Raw genomic sequence first — 19821 nt, 5'->3', positions numbered from 1 at the left:
TCAAAAAAGAAAGAAAATGGTAGATGAGCTGAATTTAGCTGGACATGGGATTCAAAATCCTCTCTCTGGAAGACATAATCTTCACATCCAAGCACAGAGAAGAAAACAGAGCCAAACCTTGAACATGTAAAGCATGATAGGTTCTTGCAGGAACTGAAGTTTGTTGGCTCTTCTTTGCATAGGAAGAGATGTCCTATTGCCTTCTCTGGGCAGGTCTCAGGACCATCATGGAAGGAAGGAATGAAGGAAGGGGAAAAAGGTGTGTGTGTGGGGAGCAAATCAAGTTGGAATCTTCCTGGCCCTAGCAACCTTCTGACAGAAGCCAGAACGTAGTATGGCCTAGCTTTCCTCAAACTCTGGTCAGAGCCTGACATTATTGTTATCAAAAACAGATACAGTTCATCCTTGAGCCAGTGTTCAAGACTCTGAAAAAGATTTATATTCCAAACATACCCAAAATGCTTGCCAATTTAAAGTAAATAATGATAGTGATAATAATAATAATAGCTACCATTTATTGAGCACCTACTCCATTGTGTGCCAGGCACTGTGCTAGGCACTTTTCGTACAATATCTAATTTAAATCCTCACAACAACCCTGTGAGGTAGGTATTATTATCATCATTTTACATGAGAGGACTGAGGCTCAAGAGAGGTTAAACAACTCTCCTATCACACAATCAAAAGTAGTAGAGCTGGAATTCAAACCCAGACCAAACTAACTCCAAATTCCATGCTCTGGTAAATTAGAGACAAAGGATAAAAGGCTAAATTCCAGGAAGATTGGAGTGGAAAGGATGTGATATGCTGTCTAATAAGATATAGAAGGAATTTAAGTCCATAAATGTTTCTAGCTGGTGGGCCTATGTAAGTTGTAATGAAGGTCACCAGGAAAGGGTCTCAAGAACACGCTTGGTTGGGACACAATTTCAGTCCATACGGACAGGTCCATGGAGATGTCCAGTGGGTGAAAAAAAAATGCAGATGTAAAGATTGGGGAAAGTTGGGGTTAGAGCTACATATGTGGGAATCACCAGCATATCAGCAGCAATTGACCTCAGAATGGATGGCACATTTTGTGGGTATATAGAAAGAGAAGTGGACCAAAGATAGGATGATGAAAGCACCAACTCTGAAGGCATGAACATAGTGGAAAAATTCTCAAGAGTAGGACAAGGCAGAGTCAGAGAGAAATACAGGAGATAGCCCTGTAGTGGTGACTAATCTTGACCTGTGTTGGGGCACAAACCCAGAGGTTCTAGAAGGCAGGCAAAATGGAGTCCTATTTCCAACACAGCCCTTTGTTCATTTAAATCCCTAGGGGTATTTGCTAAATTACTGAATGCTAAAATGCCCCTATCTTAGTGTTACCCAAAACCTGGGCTAAGGACTTCAGCTCACTTTTTTTTTTTTTGGCAGTACTGGGGTTTGAACTCAGGCCTTTGCATTTGCTAAGCAGATACCCTACCACTTGAGCTGCCCTACCTCCAGTGAACTCCATCTCATTCTTGACACCTCATCCTGGATGAGTCAGTACAATTTTAGCAGTCTTAAAGAAAAAGTCAAAATTTGTTTAAGGTGGAGAAAATGGTAGAAAGTAACTAGAACTTTGTCTAAAAGTCCTCTTGCCCAACTTCAACTGGCCTGTGCGTTACTGTCCTTATTCTAGGATGCCATAGTGAAACAGGGCAGGATGGGGGGGGGTAGGTAAGATGGCCTGTCAGTCACCTGGGGAGTCTTTTGCTGAGCCCAGCCTAAGACCCATCTTACGAGCTTTATCCAGATAGAAAGATGTTGGAGATGTGCTAGGGGACTATGAGGAAATGAAGAGTTTAGTCAGGGGACCTGCCCCACTAACTAGGACTTGGAGGACTTGGAGAGAGGGTCCAGCCCTCTAGGCAGGGACCAGCCCTGAGGCTTTATGTGAACTTGCATAGGCACCTCTGTGTACATAGGGGTGTGTGTGTGTGTGTGTGTGTGTGTGTGTGTTAGAGAGAAAAGGTAGATGTTGGGGGAAGACAATGAGAGAGACATTTCTCTGGGGAAGGAGAACAGGGTCTCTCATGCGTGGGTGACTGGGGCCTTCCCCAGCAGTCTAATGACATTGAAGTGTGGGTGTGGGGGCTGGACATCCTTGGGAAGCCCTGACGGGCTGCTGAAGCAGGGTTCCTGGTCTCCTCAGAGGCTGGGCCGCCTTTTGCTGAGGGCTCACAGAAAGTCAAACAGCCCGAAATTCTTGGCTGCTCCAGGCCCAGGGTAAATTGGGGGAAGAAAAGAGAAAGAAAAGAAATATTTCAGGCTCAGAGGCGAGATGAGCCTGCTAGTTAGTAGGGTTAGGTTCTGAAGGAGTCGGCACACAGGGCAGGCATAGGGGCAGGGGTGGAGCAGAGATGCTCCCTAGAAGTCATGGGCTGTTCAGGCACCTGAGGGGGCCCCCTGAGCTCCTGATAGGGTGGAGCACAGGCAGGATAGAGAGAGCATGGATGGCTACTGAAGGTGACTATAGCTCTGGGGTGCAGGATTGAGGCAGCAGGCAGGATGGTTAGGAAGGGCGGATGAAGTAACTTTTTTTTTTGGTGTCAGTAGTGTGGGACAAAAAAAGAGTTGCACGCATGCTTGAGTGGGCTTAATATGGGACAATGCAGCTGAAGGGATATTGTGCGGGCAAAGTCTGGCTAAGGAGGTGAACACACCCCCAAGGATACCACTGGGTCAGCTCCTAAAGTGTGCGAGGTGGAGCAGAGGGGAGAAAGCACCAGCAAGTCTGGGGAGCCCCCCACAGCAGTTAGTGGGTAGAGGGAACAGGCTGGGCTACAGGCAGGTTAGGGGCTGCAGAGCAGATCCGTAGTTGCACCCCGCCCTCACTGCGCCCAGCGAGCAGTTAGCGCACCTGGATTTAGTTCCATTTATTTCCCTTTACGGTACCAAAGTAAAAAAGATGGACGGATGGAAAGAGGGCAGAGGCCGGCTGGGTGGAGGGGCGGGATGTGGTGGGGGCAGGGCCCTGCTCACATCACATCCACAAAGAACTCACTGGGGTTTCCCATGGCCATGCGGAAGGACTGTCTGCTGGCGGTCAGTTCGGGGGGCACAGAGGCCAGGTCGCGGCCCGGCGGGGCTCCTGGGGGCCCCATGGCTGCGGGCGGCGGGGGCATCATCAGCATGGAGGGGCCGTAGAGCGGGGGCACTCCGGGGGGCCCGTAGCTGGCGTGCGTGTGGTGGCTGCGCAGGCTGCCGGCCAGCGAGTGGTGGCTGCGGTGGCTGTGCTCGCTGGCCGCTGGTCCCGAGCGCTCGCTGGGCGCGCGCTCCCGCGGCCCCCGCAGGCTGCTGCGTGTGGTGTGGTCCGACTCGCTGCCGCTGCCCCCCGACTTGGAGTCCCCCGCCTTTGGGTCCTTCTCTTTGCGCCGGTCGCTGCCACTTCGATTGGAGCCACTGCTCCGGCTGCCTGTTAGGGGACAGGCAGGAGGGGGTCCGGGGCTCAGGGCTGGGGCCGGAGCTCTGCCTGCCGCGCCCTCCTCTCCCCGGCCTTAGGCTTACCTTCGCTGTGCTGACTGCTGGCGCTGCCCCCGCCGTAGCTATAGCCCAGCTCCGGGAAGCCCGGGTGCGGGTTGTAGGGGTGAGGGGGCGGCGGGTACTGGTAAGGGAAAGCCATAGGCCACGGGGCGGCTCCCGGGTGCGGCAGAGGGGCCAGTGTGTCCTGGTCAGAGGCGCCGCTGGAGCCATCGTGGTCGTGGAGGGACAGGTTGGCCATGTCTGCGGAGAGAAGGCAGAGTGAGTTGTTGGTTCTGTGATCAGGAGAGCTAGTTCCATAGCCTGAGAGCAGGACAGGGTAGGCAACCGGGGTAGTAGGGGCTCTGGTCTGAATAGGAGGCTGGAGACCTCAACCCTTTTGCAGACCAGCATGGCCACCTCTACGGAAGGCCCCTGGGAGACCTTCCTTGGCAAGCCCAAGCACCATCCTTTCAGGTCCTCAGCCAACCTCCCCACTACCCCCCCCACCCCACCCCCATCCAGTCTGAGGCACCTTCTGCTTATTCCTCAGGGTGCGAGGAGCAAAACGCTGTGTGTGTGTGTGTGTGTGTGTGTCAAAACGCTGTGTGTGTGTGTGTGTGTCAAAACGCTGTGTGTGTGTGTGTGTCAGAACGCTGTGTGTGTGTGTGTGTCAAAACGCTGTGTGTGTGTGTGTGTGTGTGTGTCAAAACGCTGTGTGTGTGGGGGGGGGGCTTGAACTCTGGGCCTGGGCCCTGAGCCACAGCACCACTTCCCGCTTTCTGAGTGGTTTATGGGAGATAAGAGTCTCATGGACTTTCCTGCCTCTGCTGGCTTTGAACCACCATCCTCAAATCTCAGCCTCCTGAGTCGCTAGGATTACAGGTGTGAGCAACGGGAGCCCGGCAAGCAGGTTTGAGGGTTTGATCTCAAGGGCCTCCAGCACTTTTTCATGCTGGTTATTTTTGATAGGGTCTTGCTTCCCACCCACGCCTATTTTAGGTATCCATTCAGCCTGAATGACAGGTGTAAGCCACCATGGCCAGCTTCTTCCCTTGAGATGGGATTGGACTTTTCTGACCTGGAAGGATTTTTCTCCATCTTCCCAATAGGATTCCCACATGGCAGGTCTGTGACCCACAGTGCCCAACTATCAACTGAGAAGGGATTTCAGAAACTTTTCTTTTCTTTTTTTTTTTTTTTTGGGTCCGGTCGTGGGGCCTGAACTCTGGGCCTGGGCGCTGTCCCTCAGCTCTTCAGCTCAAGGCTAGCACTCTACCACTTGAGCCACAGCACCACTTCCGGCTTTTTTCTTATGTGGTGCTGAGGAATTGAACCCAGGACCTTAAGCATGCAAGGCAAGCGCTCTACCACTGAGCCACCTTCCCAGCCCCAGGATTTCAGAAACTTTTCTGCTTGTGCTAGCTCAACCTGTAATCCTGATCTTAGCCTCCCAAGTAGCTGGGATTACAGGAGTGAGCCATGGATTTCCTACTGAGAAAAAAAAAACAACAAAACTCTTATTCTGCCCTTTTATCTTCTGTTTTCTCAGAGTATGAGGTCAGGGAATATGGAAGACTAATCTAAATAACCTCTAGGTAGTGCATGTCTCCACTTCATGAAACACACAATCCTAGAGTCATGAGGAAAGTGTTCCTCACTTTTCCAAATAAGGAAAGTGAATCCAAAGAATGGAAATGAGCATTTTGAAGGCAGCCTAAACTAGAGGCACAACAGAAGCTAAGAGTTGCTTATTCTTTCTTTATCTCTCCAGATGAGACTTAAATTTGGAACTGTCAAACTCAAAAATCCTATGCGTTTATCACTACTCCATGCTAGGGGCCAGGGACTTCACCCTTGACCAGGAACTGTGCTCTGCAGGATCAACCATTCTAGATCCTACAACCTAATCTAAAGCAAATTAAGAATTGGGCTTTGGGGCTGGGAAGGTGGCTCAGTGGTAGAGCACTTGCCTTGCATGCTTGAGGCCCTGGGTTCGATTCCTCAGCACCACATAAGCAAAAAGAAAAAAGCCAGAAGTGGCGCTGTGGCTCAAGTGGTAGAGTGCTAGCCTTGAGCTGAAGAGCTGAGGGACAGCGCCCAGGCCCAGAGTTCAGGCCCCATGACTGGACCCAAAAAAAAAAAAAAAAAAAAAGAATTGGGCTTTGAATGCTAGAAAGCACCATTATCCAGAGAAAAAGCCCCTTTGGGCAGAGTTCGATGCTGGGAGTAGACTTCTGCTCCCAGCCATAAGCCATACTGTTCTTTTTGTTTTGTTGTGTTGTGTTGCTCTGTTCGGAGGAGTCCCATCCCAGGCTAAGAAGAAGAAGGGCAGTCTTCTGCAGAGTCTCCTGCTTAAATTGCCTTCACTTGCTTTGTACTCTTTCAGTATCAAGTCTAAATTCCTTGGTGCATCTTGAAGAGTCCTCTGCAACCTGGCCATCATGGAAAAGCCTATCCTCAGGGATCTGAGGAAGATTGGAAGTGTCTTGCCAACCTCAACATCCTGCCCTGGTGGAACATGCTTGACTCATGGACCAGAGGCAAGTCCTTCTGTTGTTACTGTGGCACCCACCAGACGAGACAGTGGGAAGAACAAGACTGCTAAAGCCAGAAGACCTGGATCCAAGGCCTAACTCCTCTGCTTCTAGTAGAGATGTAGAGTAACTATTACACACTGATAAACCTCAGTTTCCTCATTTCAGAAAATGGATAGGAAGCCGGGCACTGATGACTCATGCCTGTAATCCTAGCTACTCAGGAGGCTGAGATCTGAGGATCACCGTTCAAAATCAGCCCAGGCAGGAAAGTCTGTGAGACTCTTATCTCCAATAAACCACTAGAAAACCAGAAGTGGCAGTGTAGCTCAAGCAGTAGAGTGCTTGCCTTGAGCTGAAGAGCGCAGGGACAGTGCCCAGACCCAGAGTTCAAGCCCCACGACCGACAAAAAAAAAAAAAAAAAAAAAAAAAAAGGAATGAATCCCTCGGGAGTATGTGAGATTTTAAGATGATTCTTTAGAAAGTACTAATACTATGCCAGGCACAAAGGAGATGCCAGGCCCAACAGGAAGCTGCAGAGCTGGTGAAAATGCTAGATTGGGTTGTTTCCACTATAGGACCTTAATGCTTTAAGTCAGGTCCCCAGCACTGCTGGATCCCATCCAGGTTCCCTGGAATCCGCTGTCACACCATGGACACCTCCCCATCCCAGCCAAGAGACAGTGCAGGAGATAGGGCAAGAAGGGAAGAGAGGCACATACTGCCGCAGAGGTCGCCGAAGATGTAGTAGCACTGCTCAGAGAAGGTGATCTTGTTGACAGTGTGGCGGATGAACCCAGCTTTCAGCAGGTTGCTGGCATACTTGCGGGCTTCCCGCCGGTCAGTGAAGCCTTCCACGTTGTGGTACAGCCAGTCCACCACATCTGAGCCTGGGGATAAGGCTGCTAGTTGACTGAGAGGCCCACCTGGGTTCACCTGGCCTCATAGAAGCTATGAGACTGGGGCAAGTTCCAACTCAAAAGGAGTAGCCCAAGGGAGTTCTTGGATCCCTTTACCCTGTCTCTGCCCCATTACTTCCCACCCGTCCTTCATCCTACAATGGGGCCCTCTCACCAATGAAAGCATTGGGAATGGTAATCTTGAGCCACATGCGGTCTCGAACCTCCAACCCTGATTCAGGGGAGGCCATGGCTTTAACGATGGCAGCCATGTCACTGTGGATGGACAGGTGAAAGTCATCTAGGCCTGGAGAATGAAGGCAAAACATGAGGCAGAAAGAGGTTTAGTTAGATGCATTCCACTATTATCATTCAATAATTACAGGACCAATGCTGGACAAATTACTAACTTCTGAAACACTCAAGTTTTCCCTTCTGTAAAAATTGCTATTTTAATATCTACCTTACAAGGATATATGAGGAAAATGCATGTGCTTAGCATAGTGTAGATGTGCATGTTATGATAATAAAAATGGCAGAACTTATTTCATGTTACATACTGATGATGTCCCACTTATAGACTCTTATTAAACTCACAGGAACCTGATAATGTATATATTGACAGTATAAGAAACAGGCTCTTAGCCGGGCGCCGGTGGCTCATGCCTGTAATCCTAGCTACTCAGGAGGCTGAGATCTGAGGATTGAGGTTCAAAGCCAGCCCGGGCAGGAAATTTCGTGAGACTCTTATCTCCAATAAACCGCTAGAAAACCGGAAGTGGTGCTGTGGCTCAAGCAGTAGAGCACTCGCCTTGAGCTGAAGAGCACAAGGACAGGGCCCAAGCCCAGAGTTCAAGCCCCATGACCAACAAAAAAAAAAAAAAAAAGAAAAGAAAAGAAAAAGAAAGAGGCTCTTGGGTACTCTGTATATAAGTTCAGAAGCAGGCAATGTTTAGTGAGGATCAGAGTGCCTACTGGGGAAAGCTGTGGTGTAAGGGAGCTGGAATGAATACAGTCCCCTCTCCAGCCCTTCCTGATGCTCCAGTGAGCCCTTGTCAGTCCCTCCCACTTGGCCCTGTCTGCTGGGCCCAGGGAACAGGCTTAGACACTCACGCTCTGTGTCAGGGATGGAGCTGGTGATGGAGGAGCTGGTCGAGGTGATGGTGCTCAGGGAGGGGCTCATGCCGTAGGCAGGGAAGGTACCGGTCATGGCTGCAGTATGGGAGACCCAGGCCGCAGGGTCGATGGGTCGGATGGGCTCACCTACAGGGAGGATGAGGAGACGTAGATACTCACCCTGCCCACTATGGTGCCTAAGAGGAAAGTGTGGGGGTAAAGGGCAACACAGAAGAAAGGAAAGTCAGGGCTCTCATGTACCAAGCATTGCTTTCAGAAGGAGCCTCATATCTACTTACTCCTGGGCAATGTGAAGCAACCACGTGGACTTGGATCCCAGCATTTAGCTACAGTCAGAGTGATGGGCCTGAAAACAAGTGAGCACAGGATGTACAAAGGTCAGATCAAGTCCCTGGCCTGAAAGACAGAAGTGCCTGTCCCATTTCCCCCGTGTCTCATTCCATCCATACCCTGGTTTGTGCACAATCTCACGCAGTACCCGGACGGCATCGTCATTACTCATGTTCTCAAAGTTGATCTCATTTACCTGGGAAAGAGGACAGGAGAGGGATAATAGGCTGTCCTATGGAGAAATAGGGGAGCTAGGTGTGGGGGTCAGGAGGTCTTCCTCCAGAGGGCAAGGATTCCTCCCCACTGCCTAGCCATACCACTGCTCAGGCCAGGCATTGATACTACCTGTAACAGCATATCTCCTGGTTCGATGCGTCCATCAGCAGCCACGGCCCCACCCTTCATGATGGAACCAATGTAGATGCCTCCGTCACCACGCTCATTGCTTTGGCCCACAATGGAGATGCCCAAGAAGTTGTACTTTTCTACAGGAAGTAATTCAACACCTTGAGAGGGGCAAGGTTCCTACCCAAATTCCCAGCCCCTTATTAGCAAAGGTGGAAAGAGATAAGGATTGATATTTACTGAATCTTTACCATGTGTACAGTGTATTTAAACATGCTTTTATTTAATCCCTTCTGGCTGTGAGGTGGAGACTCTTAATTCTCATTTTACAGAATAGACAACTGAAGGTTAGTGAATTTAAGTGACTTTTCTAAGCCAGTAAGTAAATGGCAGAGTCAGGATTCAAGTTCAGATTTCATTTTTCCAAGTGGGCTCTTTTTTTTTATTATCTTTTTTTAAATTTTAATTTAAATTTTTGTGAACATACTGTACAGAGGGGTTACAATTACATGGGCAAGATAATGAGTACATTTCTTATCAAGCATCGCAGCCTCCTCCTTTGTTTACCCTTCACATCCCTTCCCAGCCTCCCCCCCCACCCAATCCTCCCCCCAAGTGGGATCTTTTTATATGCAGCTATTGGCTAAAGAGTTCCTAGGGCACAAATTAGAGAGCAAGGATCCAACAGCTAAATATGAGAAGGGGCAAGATACTCAGGAATCAGTTCCTCTAAGAAGTCCTCTGAGGTGCCATTTTCTGCTTCTACAGTTCTCTCTGCTCATCTGTTATAGCCCTGACCATGAGATACTGAAATGATGAGTTTCTATAGCAGTCAATATTTGTAAAAGAGCTCTAGGGAGCATACTTTCTCCCTTTCCCATTCCCCACAGTTCTGGGGATGAAACCCAGGACCCCTGTGCTCTACAATTTAGCTACATCCCAGGCCCCAGAGAACGTATCTGTGCTTCTCTGAACCTCTCATGCCTGTCCAGGATCATACAGGAGGTGCTCATGAGTGTCTTTTTCCATTCAGACTCACCCATATTGAGAGTAACGGTGATGATGTTGAGAGACATGGTAGAATCTGTGATGCTGCTGAAGGATGAGGACTGGAAGAGACATAGGTCCTGAGCAGTGCAGGTAGAGGTGGTGGGAGCTCATTGCTCCCACCTGGTTCCTCCTCAGAACACCTCCCTCACCCACTAAGGTTCTAAACACTGAAACAAATGTGGAAGAGCTCTGAGGAAGAGCAAGCCGTGGCCCAGTCCCCACCCACCCTAAACAAGCATCCAAGGCCCCATACCCGCTCGATCCGTGAGACCTTCTGCTTCCGCCGCCGCCGCTTGTGTCTTCTCATCAGGCGAGAGGCACTGCTCTGCTCTGTGGAGCTGCTGAACCTGTGGGGCCCACAGTCGTTTCCCACCAGCTGGCCCAACCCTACTCCATAAGAGGCACAGCAGAGCCCAGATCCACAGCACAACGCCCACAGCCCTCCCAGAGGTGCAATATCCTCAGAATTCAGGGCTCCTGAGGGTTTCCTGACCCCATACCCACCTGCTGGTGGAGTCATCTTCATCTGAGTCGAAGAAGCTGGTGGTCTCTAGCTCACTGCTCATAAGGGTGGATGAGCTATCATAGCCGCCTGGCTCTCGCCGCCGCTCTCCCTTGGCAGTTCCATTTAGCCTGGTTGCTGTAGGGGAGGGAGGCAGCTGGGTTCACACAGGGCCCAGTGCTGGGGAGAAGGGAGGAGAGAGAGACAGGCCAAGCCAGAACTTAGGAAGTAGGGCAAAAAGGTGGGGAGCTGACTGGAAGCGGTGGGAAGGGGTAGGGGTGGAGAGTCACACCGTGTTCTGGGCCATCCCTCCTGCGTGGCCGCTCTCGCTGGGCAGACACCAAGGAGTCCGTCTCTGTGTCGTTGTCCAGGTTCTCCTGGCTGCCCCCACCAGCATGAGGGCTGCAGGGAAGAGAAGACTTGGTAGCAGGGGACAGGCTGGGGGCTCCCTCCCCCAGCCCAGGGCTGAGCGGACACAGCCCTCCCTTCCCACTATGGGGTCACACTTACTGAAAGGATGGGGGCCGAGAGTCCCCAATGCCTCCTGTGCGCTCCATTGGTGGTGGCAGCTCTGATGGGTTGTCAGCACAGAAAGGGGCTGGATCTGGGTGCGAGCCCTCAGCTGACACCAGCTGACAGGGAGAAATGAGTGGGTACTTCAATCATGGAAACACCAAAGAGAATGGGCTTCATGGCTGGTAGTAGGACACAAAGCCAGGAGAAGGAAGCAGGGAGAAGCAAGGGCTATGTGAGGCAGCTGCCCAGATTGAGGGTAGGGGTGGCAGGCATGGTTGGGTGAGGTGGAATGGGGGCAGAGACCAAAGGTCCATGGTATCAGGCAGAGTTCACCAGGTAACAGCAGATGTCTCCTTGGGTATAAGAGACATTTTTATCTCTACCATGTGTTTCTGTCTCCTCCTTTCCCCCCATCCCACCACTCTCCCATTTTTCATTAAAGGCTGAAGAATCTGAGGTGAGAAACAGAAATGATAACTGACCTAGCAATCCATTAGAACACTGAAGGAAGAATCAGACAATGAAGCATGTTGGAGATTACCAGCACCAATCTCACCAATGCCTTCCTCCCTCTAGCCAGCATAGGGATACAGGTGGATGAAGGGTGAGGGTTCCTTACCCAAGACACCACCCGGCCATTGAAGCAGGGTAGCTTAGCATTGTCATCTGAGATTTCCTCCTTCACCACTCTGCAAGGAAAAGGGAGCATCAAGAACTTTCTGATGTGAAATGGAGGGGCCTCATAATCCCAGTTGTCCTTCACCCTAAACTAGGAGCTAGCACAAAACTGCTGAAAGGGGAGCAAAGAAGGAGGTAACCCAGGAAAAGCTCACTAGAACCATCAAGAAAGCCACCAATGCAGGCTGGGCACTGGTGGCTCATGCCTGCAATCCTAGTTACTCAAGAAGCTGAGATCCAAGGATCATGGCTTGAAGCCAGTGCCTGCAGGAAACTCCATAAGACTCATTTCCAATTAATCACCAGAAAACCAGAAGTGGAGTTGTTGCTCAAAGTAGTAGAGTGTTAGCCTGGAGCAAAAATATCTCAGGGACAGTGCCCAGGCCCTGGGTTCAGGGCCCATGACTAACAAAAAATAAATAATAATAATAAATAAAATAAAATACAAAATAAAAAGAGTCAGAAGTCAGCTACTGACTGACCCTGTGTGGGCCAGGAGCCTTCTGTTGCATCCTCTCAGTTATCAAATGATTATAAATTACAACCAATATATTACCATTTCCCATATCATTCCCCAGAACCTCCTGAGTGCTTTATCCAGCCCCAATGACTTTCCGGGGTTGTACTTGCTCTTTCCCTCTGATTTCCAAACTGACAAAAAGCAAACAATTGTTTCTGACCTTCAGTTTGTAACTAGAATCCTAACATTGTTCTGGAAGAGATGAACAAGGAATTTACGGAAATTGGCAAGAAAGGCATTTATTAAACATCCGCCACATTATGGTAATGAGCTGAGCACTAGTGGCTCATACCTAGCTGTTCAGGAGTCTGAGATCTGAGAATCAAGGTTCATAATCAGCCTGTGCTAGGTACTGTTGGCTCACACCTGTAACCCTAGCTACTCAGGAGGCTGAGATCTCAGGATCAAGGTTGAGAGCTAGCCTAGGCAAAAAAAAAAAAAAAGCATGAGACTCTTACCTTTAATTAGCCACCAAAAAGCCAAAAATGGTGCTGTTGCCTCAAGGTAGAGAATTAGCATTGAGCAAAAAAACGCAGGGACAGCACCCAGGCCCTGAGTTCAAGCTCCAAGACTGGAACACACACACACACTCACACACTCACGCGCACACACACACACACACACACACACACACACACACACACACACACAACAGTGAATGTTGCTTTCATTTATTGAGCGTCCATTATGGGCCATGCTACACTATGCTAAGCACTTTCTTTAATAGGGACAGTAGGGACAGATGGGAAAACTAGGTTCAAAAGATTCAATAATTCAACCAAACTCATACTATTAGTGAGTAGAGTTGGCATTTGAATACTGGTCAGTTTGTATTCTTACCTATTATACCATCTTAAGTCCTTTATAGTTAGAATGTATCTTCTCAGCAGCCTTACTAGGTAAACAAGATGATCCCTATTTCATGAATAAGGAAACTGACATCAGTAACTTGTCCAAGGTCATAAAGCTAGTAGATGTCAGAGCTAGAATTTACCCCAGGCTCATCTGACTCTCATATTGTTTCCACTGTATGTCACATTCTTTCCTGTACAAGGCAGAGGTAACGTGGGTCTGTGAAGAGGGTGGGTGGTGGGTGGTGGTGGTATAACAGCACAGTGATTTAGGGCACGCAGGCTGTGGGACTGTGGTCATGGTATGCAGTTTGGTCAGGGGAATAAGTGAGTTAAGAAGTCAGATACTGACAAGTGTTTGGGCCTAGGGAAAAGAATGGAAAAGTTTGAGGATTGTCAGACTTGTCAAACACCCCAGGGGTACAAAGTTGGGTAAGAGGCTGACACATGCATAGAGTTCAGAACAGAGGGAAAGCAGTAGGAGAAGGCTGGGAAGCCTAGTGCTCCTTCATTCTTCCAGCAGCTTCTACTGAGGTGGGAATGTGTTTGGCTCCTTGTGATACTCACATTCTTGGACTCACAGCCAAGTTCTCAGGCCAAGCCAGACCTCTTCCCTCCCATCCAGCTCTGGCTTCCCACCATTTCCAATCCCACAGTGATCCTAAGAAAACAGCCTAACTCATCTTCTCAGGTTCATAATGGTAGATCACTGCAGGGCAAGGGTAGAAAGGAGGACAAGAGGTGACTCAGACCTACCAGCTGGTCTAGTATCCCAAGGTCACACACCTATCTGGGAGTCTGGGCTCTAAGAAAAGGGGACATATGGCAGTGGGCTCTATGTCCTGTTTTGAGAGTCTCGCTGTGGTAAGAAACTGCTGCTCAGTAACCTCCGCCCTCCATCTCCTTAGCAGGCCTCACCACACTGCCTCACACTACAGATGTTTCCTCTCTTTCTGGGGATCACTGACAGGTCACCAAGACTCTGCCAACTCACAATGATCAGCTGATCTTCAGCAGCCTTGGGGGACCTCAGACAGGCTATACCTTTCTATTGTAGAGTTCAATGGCTTAGGGTTCCAAGTGGAGTCAGACAAACAGAACTTCAAATTCTAATTCTTCCACGTATTAGCCCTCCTATCCTAGAGAAAAAAAATCTTAGCTTTTCTAAGTCTTTGTCTCATCATGGTAAATGGGATTCTTTTTTTTTTTTTTTTGTAGTTTTCCTGAGGGCTTATTACAATACTCCAACATAGCTTTATAAAATATGGATGGGCTGGGAAGGTGGCTCAGTGGTAGAGTGCTTGCCTTGCATGCATGAGGACCTGGGTTCGATTCCTTAGCACCACATAAACATAAAAAGCCATTAGTGGCGCTGTGGCTCCAGTGGTAGAGCACTAGCCTTGAACTGAAGAGCTGAGGGACAGCGCCCAGCCCCAGAGTTCAGGCCCCATGACTGGCAAAAAATAAAATAAAATAAAATAAATAATAAAAAAATATATATATGGAATGCCTCACGAATTTGCCCCTTGCATGGGGGGGCCATGCTAATCATCTCTGTATTGTCCCAATTTTAGTATATGTGCTGCCAAAGAGAGCACTAAATGGGATGCTTAAATGTCTAACATGGTCTAGACATAACACACACTAGTTACTATCAGCTTCCAGTGGGATCCACACACTAACTAGGAAGTTAGAAACTAGTAAGTTTCTAAAAGCAGGAATCAAACATATATTCTGCTGATTAATCATCATTCATTCAGTTAAAAAGCTTCTGCAGAGAATCCTGGGAGTTTTAGATCCTACCATGGCATGGAGTTTTCATGACATGTCCAGCCTGGAGATTGCCTTGTACTCAGAGAGCCTAATAGTCCATGGAGGTATATGACAAGTGGCAAGATTAGAGCAGCAGATGTGTTCAGTGGCTGTTACTTAGACACTAGGGCCTGACTAAGAATGATCAAGATAGAGAATAAAGTGCCTATGAGGAAGGCTCTCATGGAAAAGCTTGACCCTAAGGATGGGAGAATTTGGACCAGCAGGAAGGAATATTGAATACTCCAGGCAGATGGACCAGAAGTAGGACAATGTGTGCCATGAAGAAGGAGCAACACAGTGACCTAACTTGCCATGTTGTTCATCATACAGCTTAAACCTAGTGTAGCAGTGAGTATCTTGTTCCACCAATGGTCTTTCTGAAAATGTTGGGCTGAACCTATCCCAAGCTTATGGGATGGGAGTTGGAAAATCCTCAGAAGGTGAGCCTGGAGTGGAAAGACTGGCAGGCCAGCAGCCTTTCTTCTCTGATACTCTTTCCTTCCAGTCAGCAGGGGTCCCTGGCTTGGGCTCTGCCAGTGGCAGCCCTATTTACCAAAGTTTACTATCTTCCTGTACATGAGCATCTGGAAAAATGGTGATGTACATAATACTCCTCCCTATACAAATCTCTCTCTCCTTGTCTCTCTCTGTCTCTGACTTTCTCCCTCTGTCTGTCTGTCTTTGACTCTCTCTCCCTCTCTCTCTCTCTCACACACACACACACACACACATACACATAATCTACAACTATGTGATTAAGGCTTTAGATTTTGGAACCATACTCATGATGTTGACTTACTAGCTATGTGATTTTGAATAAGTTACTTAAGATTTCTGCTTTCTAGATGCCTCATCTGCAAAGTGAGATATTACCATATATTTCCCAGAGTGATTAGGAGGATTTGGTGAGTCAAGGTGTGCAAAAGATATAGATCACTGGAAGAGTGTAATCATCATAAAAGAGGGTTGTAAAACAAGTGAAATATACTATGTATCTACTCCTCTGTGATAAGTTAGGTCTACCAAGCCTCTTTATCTGTCCTTCTGGGGATAAAAACACTCAACCAACAATAATATTTTACAAAAGGTGCTTCAATTATCATTGTCATATGCAAGATGGCTTTAAGTGGCACATGATAAATGTTGCTTAGTTTAATATTTATTTGTGACGTATTTTAGGAAGAAACAGAAGATCAGACACATAGCTGATTTCATTAGTTCAGTCAAGCTAAGGTGGGAAAAAAAAATGAGTAGACTGGCAGTAGAAATCTATTATCAGGGTTAAGAAAAAAAATTAGGTCAACAGTGAGCAGATATAACGGCCCTCTTACAACGGTAGTTAGGCCTGACTCCACAGCAGCCTTGGGAGAGTGGGTGGCAGCCACTCTTGGGAGGTAGGGGCTGGGGGAGGGAATGGAGACATAGTCTATTCTAGTCTTCAAGACATCTGGCCCCAGCACACTGAATGCTGGGCTGCTTTCCCCCCATTCCATATCTTGCAGTATCCATCCCTTCCAAGCCTGTTCTTCTCAAGCCAGGCTGAGGCACTCATCCCTCTTCAGACTCTTCTACTCAAGTACATCTGCCTCCAGACTGAAGTCAGACAATCACTACCATACTGAGTCCTCCTTACTGCAGGGTAGAAACAACAAAACAGTACTGCCTATGGGATAAAAAGCACTTAACCTCTCTCTGTCTCTTTCCACAATGCTAGGAGGGCCAAGTCTTGGGACAGGAGCCAGAATGATGAACACTGGGGAGAAGAAGGTCTCTCCTCACTCAGTTCGGGGGGCCTTAGCTGAAAAAAGCAGTACAGGCCTTCAGCTAAGGCTGAAGAAGGCCTTTAGGCCTGGAGGGCCCAATGAGGCCTTCCTTGGCTTTCAGGCCCAGCGCCCAGATATTGTAGGGCAGTGTGGGGGCCTCCTCCCCAAGTCCCCTGGGATGTGTGTGTGTGTGTGTGTGTGTGTGTGTGTGTGTGTGTGAGATGTGTGATGTGTGTGTGTGTGTGTGTGTGTGTGTGTGTGTGTGTGTGTGTGTGTCAGGCTCCCTCCTAGGCCAGCTGCTACAGAACCTTCCGGCTCTAACATTCCAACCCCTCTTAAAGGGCCAGTCTCAGCCTTCAAACTCTGTCCATGGCCCTTCAGCTGGGTTATAGGAGACTTGCCAGAGAGGGGTGGATGGAGAATACCAAGAGACTCTTCTCAGCCACTTAGGTTCTGAGGCCTTTCCCAACGTCAGCCCCTCACCACCATCCGTAGGAAAACGACCCCCAATTCCGAGGGGACATCAGCACCTGGGTCAGTGAGGGCTCCTCCTCAGGGTGAGGCAAAATTGGCTCTCTTGACAACGTCCCCCTTGGCCCACAGGGAAGAGTGGAAACAGCGCAACAAACATCAGGACTGCACAGCCTGGCGTGGAACACCCCCTCCCACACTCTCCCCCCTACCCCCCGTCCCGAGTTCAAAGTCCCACAGCATAGCCTTAGATGAGGGATACTCCAAATATGGCTCTGTGTTGCCGAGCTGAATAGCTGGCGAAGGGAGGCCGGGTGCCAAACACCCCAGGATCTATGCTAAGGGCTGGGGACGCTGGCACTGGAATTGGTGGGACGAGTGTCTTTGTGGACCACTAGTCTCTCGGGGAGGTACAGGGGGCTTGACTGGCAGGCACTCCGATTGCTCTGGAGAAGCCAGACGTCCCCATACTAGAGGAGACAAGACCCCACCCCCACCCCGAGTCTCCAGAGGGGCTGGGACTCCAGCTCTACCCAAAGCCAACGGAGGCCCAAATGGGCCGAGTACCCCCCTTCCCCCCCCCAGCAGCAAGCAGGGCAAAGGCCAGACGCGAGGAAGTCCAAGCTGGTCGCGTCGCCCCTCGAAGAGGAGGGGTCGGGCTCCCCGGAGGCGGGGCGGGGCGGGGGCCATCCTCACCCGAAATCGTCGTCCATAGACTTGAAGAAGAACTTATAGCTGGGTCGCTGCAGGACGCCCTTAAAGTCGGCCAAGGTGACGCGCTCGGCGGGCAGGGGCAGCTTCACCAGGTACGGCGTCTCCTGCCCGTCCAGGTGGTAGATGATCTTGGTCTCCCCCATGGCTCCGGCCTCCGGCCCAGCGGCCCGCGCGCGGCCTGCTCTGCCGGCCCGGCCGGGCCTCTCGGGTGGCGGCGGCGGCGCTCGGTGCGGCCCAGCAGCTCAGTCCCGCTCAGCGGCCGGCCGCGGCGCCAGCTCCCTTGTTCTCCGGCCGCTCCCGGGTCCCAGCGCCGCCTGCCGCCGCCGCTTCCGCTCCCCTCTCCCTCGGCTAGGCTGGCGACCGCGACTCTTCCGGTGGCCGCGGCGCTCCCGGCGCTGGGATGCCGCCGGGCCTGCTCCCCACCCCCGACCCCGGCGCCGCCCCGCCCCCGGCCCGACGCCGCCCCGCCGCGGCCCCGCCCCCGGCGCGGAGCCGCTCTGGCCTCCCGGCAGATGGCCGGGCCTCTCGGCTGGGCCGGCCCGCGGGGGTGGCGGCGCGCTCTTAGAAGCCGCAGCCGTTCCGGGGCCCCAGAGATGGAAGAGCAGATTTCCCCAGATGGCCTGGTTTCCCGGCCCTTCAAGGCCCTGACCCTGGACCCGAGAGAGCAGCCAGGGAGGGGTGGGATGGAGACGGGACGGGTGGGGGAGAGACATGGGGGAGGGGGCTGCCTTGGTCCCTAGAGATGGCCTGGGCGAGGAGATGGATCTCTAGATCTGATCATGGACCACTGGAGGAAGGTAGTATCGACGTGACCCTTTGGGTTCTGTTGGGAAGCGCAACTCCTGTCACTGAGGTTACAGAACTGAGCTCTGGGAGGGAAGACATTAAGTTCTGAAATATTTCTTATAATTTCGTCCCCAAGCTGCAAAGTAATGGTACAATAAGTGGACCTAGGGCTGCGTGTGAAAGCTCACGCGTGTGATTGCAGTGCTCAGGGGAGCAGGAGTGTGAAGTTCGTCTGGGATACATAGATTGTCTCAAACAAAATGGAGTGTGTGAAGAATGAGCATATGTAATCATGATCGAGACAGTATCTCAAGCCAGAAGACTCAGTTCCTAACAGATCTCACCCCTTGGCTTTTAATAAATAAACTCTGAGTGCCTACTTCATGCAAAATCATAGGACAGGAGATAGCATTAGCAAGCCAAGGAAGGTTGCCCTTAAGAATGTTTTGTAAGCCTGGCGCCGGTGGCTCACGCTCATTACGCCTAGCTACTCAGGAGGCTGAGATCTGAGGATCGTGGTTCAAAGCCAGCCGGGCCACAAAAGTGCATGAGACTCTTTTCTCCCATAAACCACTGGAAAACCGGAAGTGGCGCTGTGGCTCAAGTGGTAGAGCGCTTTCCTTGAGCTGAAGAGCGCAGGGATGCCCAAGTACAGAGTTCAAGCCTCACGACAGAAAAAAAAAAAAAAAAAGAATGTCTTATAGCACAGGCTTGTAAAACTTCTGATTGATAAATGCTCTCAACATAAAATGGTGAGCCATGGGCTGGGAAGGTGGCTCAGTGGAAGAGTGCTTGTCTTGCAGGCATGAGGCCCTGGGTTCGATTCCTCAGCACCACATAAGCAGAAAAAGCTGGAAGTGAGCTGTGGCTCAAGTGGTAGAACTCTAGTCTTGAGCTCTAGAGCTGAGAGCCAGTGCCCAGAACCAGAGTTCAGGCCCCACGACAGACTCCCCATGTCCCACCCCCAAAAATGGTGAGGCAAGAGAAAGAAAATTCTAGGTGGCCAAAAAAATCTTTCCATTTGAGCCCATAATGTCGAAGCAACTATATTAGATGTAGGGAAAGGGCATTCAAGCAGAGTACAGCCAAGTGCAAAAGCTCAAAGCAGAAATAAGCTTGCCACATGTGAGAAACCAAGAAGGCCATTGAAGGTTTGGGGCCTTTCAGGAGGCAGAGATCAGGAAGATCATAGTTCAAAGTCAGCCTGGGCAAACAGTTACCAAGACCCTCATCTCAACCAACAGCTGGGTATAGTGGTATATATCTATCTGTCATTCCAGCTGTTCAAGAAGAAGCATACATAGAAAGATTGAGGCCGAGGCTAGCCCTGCCCCCCCCCCCAACAAAATTCTATTTAAAAAATAACTAAAGCAGTGGGATGCCAGTGTCTTACACCTGTAACACTTGCTACTCAGGA

At 50.1% G+C, this 19821-nt stretch overlaps 1 protein-coding gene and 1 non-coding gene across 2 annotated transcripts; both read right to left on the bottom strand.

Annotated features, from left to right (window-relative positions):
* Positions 1–494: 494 nt before the first annotated feature.
* On the bottom strand, positions 495–18002 carry Dvl3 (dishevelled segment polarity protein 3). Its single transcript, XM_070029705.1, has 16 exons — positions 17601–18002; positions 11426–11495; positions 10801–10922; positions 10583–10692; positions 10293–10428; positions 10042–10135; positions 9778–9847; positions 8739–8878; positions 8513–8589; positions 8342–8409; positions 8040–8189; positions 7102–7233; positions 6750–6917; positions 3538–3753; positions 3035–3445; positions 495–2240 (listed from the first exon to the last, which is right to left on the bottom strand). The coding sequence occupies exons 1-16, from the start codon at positions 17759–17761 to the stop codon at positions 2209–2211; spliced, it is 2157 nt and encodes a 718-aa protein (XP_069885806.1). The 5' UTR covers positions 17762–18002; the 3' UTR covers positions 495–2208.
* On the bottom strand, positions 14351–14453 carry LOC138832650 (U6 spliceosomal RNA). Its single transcript, XR_011373602.1, has one exon. It is a non-coding gene; the product is annotated as a U6 spliceosomal RNA (small nuclear RNA).
* Positions 18003–19821: the final 1819 nt, after the last annotated feature.

This window comes from Dipodomys merriami, unplaced genomic scaffold, assembly GCF_024711535.1.
Source record: "Dipodomys merriami isolate MVZ:Mamm:240054 unplaced genomic scaffold, mDipMer1.0.p SCAF_2, whole genome shotgun sequence".
In the NCBI taxonomy this organism is placed as follows: Eukaryota; Metazoa; Chordata; class Mammalia; order Rodentia; family Heteromyidae; genus Dipodomys; species Dipodomys merriami.
Note: the sequence above shows the minus strand (reverse complement) of the source record. Positions and strands in the feature narration are given on the sequence as shown.

Bases quoted from the DNA above. Each gene is read 5' to 3' on its own strand.
- Dvl3 (XM_070029705.1), bottom strand. From the start codon at position 17,761: ATGGGGGAGACCAAGATCATCTACCACCTGGACGGGCAGGAGACGCCG. The intron at 8,190-8,341 runs GTAAGTAGATAT...TCCTCCCTGTAG, and splicing joins TTGCTTCACATTGCCCAGGA to GTGAGCCCATCCGACCCATC. The intron at 2,241-3,034 runs GTGAGTTCTTTG...GGCCTGGAGCAG, and splicing joins CATGGCCATGGGAAACCCCA to CCAAGAATTTCGGGCTGTTT.